Below are 6,000 nucleotides of genomic sequence, written 5' to 3' on the forward strand. Positions count from 1 at the left end.
TTCACAGGAGAATGGCAGCAGTCTTCTTGTTTGTAAGATTAAAATTATGCCACAGAACACTTCACAAAAAGGTACTAAAAATTAATCAGCACACCCACTATAACCATAAGGTCTCTAGCTAAGCACCTTTTATTTTTTGGACTTAATTCATACTTCTACACTGTCAGGTGAACTCTCATGACACAAGCTATCAAAATTCTCTACTGCCACCTGCAACCATATGGAAAAAATAACCCCAAATCATGTACCGAAAGGTACTGGCAGTGAAATACTAATGTTTTTCTTCTAATCACTCTCATGACTTGCAGCATGACAAGTTTACATTTTCAAACATGAAGCCCAGAATTTTTCACGGGAAAAATAACCCAGTATTGCAAGACAGTAACAAAATAAGGGTAATTCCAGTATAAGAAAAAAAAAACCAAAACCAAACTAAAATCAAGAGAAAAAAAAAATATTTTTCTGCAAGTTCCTATTGCTTAAAATTAGTGTAGCCCACATATGCAGAATCAACAAAATCATTTTTCACCTTGCCAATTATGTGTTTAAAAAAAACCCTCAGCAGTCTACTGCTTATTCTAAATTGAGGTTTTCCATTGCCAGAAGCCTGTAAGAACCTTCCCACCAGAAACATTTCTCAAGTACAGCTAATAGGACACCACCTCACAGATGATGGGAGGAAGAATCTGTAAAAAAAAAAACCAAAACAGAAGAAAAAACCCCAACCCCCTGATAGATACAGAGCAACATGAGAAAGGAGAAAACAGAATTGTGAAAGGAGTCTGTAAGTCAGGATAAAAGTTTGTGTAACAAGGATAAAAGATTTTTAAAGATATGTTTCATTTGGTCATCATCTAAACATGAATATTTTCTGTTATAATAATGAAGTATTCACATCAGGACTTTCATAGTATCATGGATGAGTCATTCACCTTTACCACAGGGAGATCAAAAACTTCACGAGATTCTCCAACTTCTGGATTGTCCCCATCTTCTGAAATAATATGTGAAGCCAGTGCATTGTAAGAAACTTCCTTTGCTTTCCCAGCTTTCAGAAGTTGAATAACCTAAACCGAAAAGAGAACAGGAAGAAGTCAACAATTTTTAGCATCTTTTATTTGAGAAAAATTTTAACGCAGGAACACGCAAACACATGAGAGGAATGAATATGACCTTCTCTCTTGGTTGTCCTCCTGGTAAGTGGGTGACACTCTTTTTGAGGTTTCCAAATGCATTCCATTTAAAACCTGATCAACAATGGTTTACATCTCTGCCATATTTTAATCATACAAGTTGAAGATTTTCTTTCCAAAATAATTCAGGCTAGGGCAGAAATCTGGAAAGTGTCAAAATTCCTCCAAAACATATATTCCTCAAAAAACATATCAAAATAATTTTATCTCAGGCAGAGTAAGAAAATCCTTCTCCTCGTTGTTTGTTTTTGTATACGGTATACAGCTTTTGTATATAGCTTTGAAAGAGTTTTAGTATACTTTAAAAGAGCTGGAAGTTTAAAAAAAAAGGTAACATCATGACTGCACACTGCAGTCTTCATCGGACTTTCTTCATCTGACTGGCCAATTCTTACAGATTTGGCCAATTTTGGCCACCTGCCTAGTTTAGATCATGTCAACTTCAAAACTCCTCTCAGAACACATGACTTCTTCAGTTTAAGTAGTGACTGGACTACTGTTGTATTGGCACAGTTAAAGAACTTCACCTATGCTAGTATCAACCATATACCTATAACTAGAAAATAAAATGCTTAAAAGCCCTGATACGATCATTGTAAAAATCTTGCACTTTAGGTGTTAGCTTAAATCCGTTAAGTGAAATTTCCTTTTTTTGGGCATATGAATTTTATCCTTGTTCTCTCCCACTAAAATCTGTGTTAGAAGAAACAAGAGGAATAGTTCAAAACTAAGTAAGACAATGGGCATAAAAAAAAAAGATAACAATAAACCAAGAGATAACCAGAAACCAAACATCCTTCTCAAAGTCCTTACGCTGCACTGCATTACTTTTTATCTTTCTGTATGAAATACTGATTTTAACTGGTGTTACCAAACCATGATGGTTTGGGTTTTAGGAAAGCAGGAAAAGCATTTATTTAAAAAATAATAGCTGATATCTACTCATCACCCCCTGTAAGGTGTGAGCAGCCAAGTGCACATCCCAATGGAATGGATTCGAAGTTGAAAGCCAGCAGCCTAATTCTCCCTCATTTGCCAAAACACATCTAGGCACAATTCCAGACTTTTGTTTCCCTTCTAGTTCATGCTGCATATGTTTTAACAGGTAGTGGGTTTGCAGTTACTCACCTGAATATATTACTTTTTTTCCTTACTCTTGGATTTGTTTTGATTAGAGTGCTCACTCGTGCTAGGCCTGTTTATTAAGACAACTGGTCTTCCATGAAACTATTTGGAAATTTAAGCTGATCAAAGTGTGCTCCTCTCCAAAAGATGAGGGAAGAAATTTCTTTTCAAAAATCAAGAAGTAAAAAATTTGAAATATATTTGTAAGTTTTATATTAGCAAAGGAACAACACTTCACTATAAAAACTGTGTTTAAAAGCTACTTCTAGAGTTCAGTTTAGAATTACTCCTTTCTGCCTCAGTTTCAAACACAACCGGTATATACTCCTCTTGTTCAGATTGCTTCCAGGGTACCACAGAGGGCAGCTGCAGAAGGAAGGACAAAAGCACCCAAGAAGAACCGTCTCCAAGCCCAGCACAGCACACTTACTCGCTCCAACTTGGCTCTGCAACCCAACCCAGGCAGGACTCTGCCCAACCTGGTGCCTCCTGCTCCCAAGGGCTCACCAGCACAAGCACCAGTGTGGACGGAAGCCGGCCCTGGCCTCCTTGTAACACTGGGCCATGCCAGCAAGCCATCTCAGAAACCAGAGAACCGGAAGGAACGGTGTTTAAACAGGCCAGCCAGCTGCAGAAACAACACAGGTCCACAGGACTTCTCAATTCAGGCATCACTCTTGATGAGAAAGTGGCTCAGCATGACCTGATCTCGAAAGCAGCGTGACCACCTCTGTGCAGCGCTGTGCCTGACCTCATCAGCTCCCCCAGATAAGACACCAGCTCCGGTGTCTGCCTGCAACCCAGGGAAGCCATCCACAAACAGAGGAGAATTTAGTGTACCTAATTAAGAGCAAGTCAAAGCCTTAAGACAATGGCAGTAACCGCTAAGAATAATAAAACTTTAAGAAAGAAAACTAGCTCAAAAAAAAGCTTGTTTACTAACTCTGTGGGAATACCGCTGATTGTCTTGCTATGTCAACACAAAGCTAACTACATGCCTTTTGGGACACTACTTATATGATAAATGATATACAAGACTCCTATTGTTTTTTGCACTCATCTTCATATACATAATATTGCTGTTATAGGTTTTTTTTTAAATACAGGAATTGTTATTCAAGCTCTAATGCTTCGTGAAAAAATTTATGTCTACAGACCTTTGGGTTTTTTTTTCCTGCTGTTTAACTGTATTCCTAGCCCGTGTTACTTTCAGCATATAATCCTATTCCTTTGAATAAAAGTCATCTCCATGGGTCAGTGCCTACATCTCAATTTCACTTAAAGGCCTACAAGACTAGAGTGCTCGGACACAAGATTAAAGGAACCCAATGCTGAACAAAGATTCGACTGCAGCAACTACCAACGAAGCAAAGACTTTCATTTCTGTGTGAAACATGCGGGAACCTGCTCGCACGAAGGTGCTGTCCTAAAGCTAGATATGGCATACTTCAAACACTTCTCTAATTGGACACGCCACAGAAACTTTGTTTTTAACCACCTTTGCCCAACACGACTGGGTGTTATCAACAATAAGGCCAAGCTTGTTATCCAGGTTATGGCCTTAGGCCAGAGCAGGCCAACCCTGTCATCCCGGGTACGGCCTTAGGCCGGAGGGTCGTTTGTCAGCTCCTTCTGCCCCTCGCCCCCACAGGACGCAGGCAGGAAAAACGCGCACATGACATCGCACCCATCGGATGGCTCTGGGCCACCTCTGGGCACCCAACGGCTCTGGAAGGTGGCGGGGGGGGGGACGGACACACACCAGGGGGGTGCGGAACGAGGCGGGCAGGGAGGGGACAGCCCGCCTCGCCCCTCCGGGAGCGGCCTGTCACCCTCCCCGTCCTGGGTGCGGGCAGAGCGGCGCGGCGGGGGCCGGCTCAGCGGGACGCTGCGGGCGGGGGGAGCCAAGCGCGGCCCGGAGGAGCGTCGGGCAGAGCCGCTGCCCCCCGCCCGGCCCGGGCTCTGACAGGAAGTCCCTGCGACCGCCCCTCCTCCGCTCCGGCGGCCACGGGGCCTGCGCGGCGGGGGCCGCGGGCTCCCATGGCGGGTGGCGGCCCGCGGGCACCGCCGTTAACGGCCGTTACCTCCCCTCAACACCCCCCCCTCCCGGTGAGACCCGGGCCCGCACCGGGAAGTGCCCGGGGGGAGTGTGGGGGGGTGGTTTTGAGGAGCTGGACGATCCCACAGTGGCCCCCCCGGGGGGGGAGAGGTGTGTGGGGGCGGGAGGAAGGCGCTGAGGGAAGGGGGCGAGGGTGACCCGGTACCTTGGGGTCGATGTCTCCCACCACGAAGAACTTGACATCTTTGAACATCTCCTCCGGCACTTTCAGCTCTTCCTCGTCCGCCGACATGATGCCGGCCGCCCCCGCCGCGGCCCCCCCCCCGCCCCGCGCCCGCCGTGGAGAAGCGCCGGGGCCCGGGTCTCCCGTCCCCCTCCCCCCGCCGAGCCGCCGAACCGCGCGAGCAAGGCGCGCGCTGCGGGACACACCATCCCCCGCCGGGGCGCAGGGGGGGCGGAAGGGGGAGGGGAGAGCCGCCCGGACCAAGCGGCTCCCCCCGCCCGATCAGTCACCCCCGCTGCCGCAGGACAAGACCCGCTCCTGAGCCACCGCCGTTGTCTCTGCTCCTCCCTCCCTCTCCGAACCGGACCGGCAACCAGCATCCGGGTCCGAAGTTCCCCCCCCCCGTACGGAACGCAATGGACTCGCCCCGACCGACAGAGGCGGGCGGCGGGGATACCCGGCCCCGCCCATCGGCGAACGCGCGAGAGAGGGGGGGAGGGCAGCGCACCGCCCTCAAGCCACGCCCCCTATGCCACGCCCCCGCCCAGGCCACGCCCCCTCGCTGGCGCGCCGTGGGCAATGGCCGCCATGGCGGCGTGTCCCCTCAGCCGCCCCGGAGGGCGGAGGGGGCCGGGGGGGCCCGGGGGGTGGCGGGTTCGTGTCCCCGTCCCCAGTCCCGGTCCCTGGGCCGGGCCTCGCAGGGCTCTGAAGGCCCGAGCGGGGCTGGAGCCGCGGCCGCGGGCTCCAAAGGGCGGTGGAAGGCAGGAGTGGAGGCCTGCGGTGCTCCCGGTTCCTTCGGTATTGCCGGGTCTCGTCTCTCTTCAGCGGGGAAACGGGCAACAAACCGGTGACTTCACCGCTGCAAGCGGTGACGGACAATATATACAATATATAAAAAATATATGCAATATATAGACAATATATGCAATATACTATATGTGCTCTACCTGAGTTACAACATTTTGCACTTTCCAATTTTGAACCGTTGTTTCAGTTCATCGCGAACATTTGAAAATTCAGTTCCCTCTCAAAATATCCAGCTGGGGGTCTCTGCAAATCCAAGAGGTGTAATACGTATTCCAGCATCCAAACCATTAATGAACGTATTGACTACTACCCAAATCAGGCGTTTCCCTCAAAAGCCTACTCCAAGCATCCACCATCCAAACCTGGAGGGGGGTGTTTGTCCACTAACTTTAGATAACTGATCAGAAAACTGAAATCATCACTTTAAATTACCTTTGTAGTCGACAGAGAGAAATGAGCACTTTCAGAGCCTGATTCATCTGGCATATTTTAAACATCCGTGTACTGTCAGATAAATCTTGCCCCCGCACTATGCTTTCCAAAGGAATTTTGGACCCCTCATAATACTTCTCCGTGGACAATATTTCCCTCCC

The 6,000-nt window shown here is 48.1% G+C and overlaps 1 protein-coding gene across 2 annotated transcripts in view; it reads right to left on the reverse strand.

Moving 5' to 3' along the window:
* PAXIP1 (PAX interacting protein 1) overlaps window positions 1-4,679 on the reverse strand; it is a 32,292-nt gene extending 27,613 nt beyond the window's left edge. For both annotated transcript variants that reach the window (XM_074574112.1, XM_074574113.1), the window contains exons 1-2: window positions 4,583-4,679; window positions 933-1,067 (exon numbers count right to left, since the gene is read on the reverse strand). In XM_074574112.1, coding sequence (XP_074430213.1) covers window positions 933-1,067; window positions 4,583-4,669 — 222 coding nt within the window. In that variant the 5' untranslated portion in view covers window positions 4,670-4,679. The remainder of the gene's footprint in view (window positions 1-932; window positions 1,068-4,582) is intronic.
* Window positions 4,680-6,000: the final 1,321 nt, after the last annotated feature.

The sequence above is a fragment of the Larus michahellis genome, chromosome 2 (assembly GCF_964199755.1).
Source record: "Larus michahellis chromosome 2, bLarMic1.1, whole genome shotgun sequence".
Taxonomy (NCBI): domain Eukaryota; kingdom Metazoa; phylum Chordata; class Aves; order Charadriiformes; family Laridae; genus Larus; species Larus michahellis.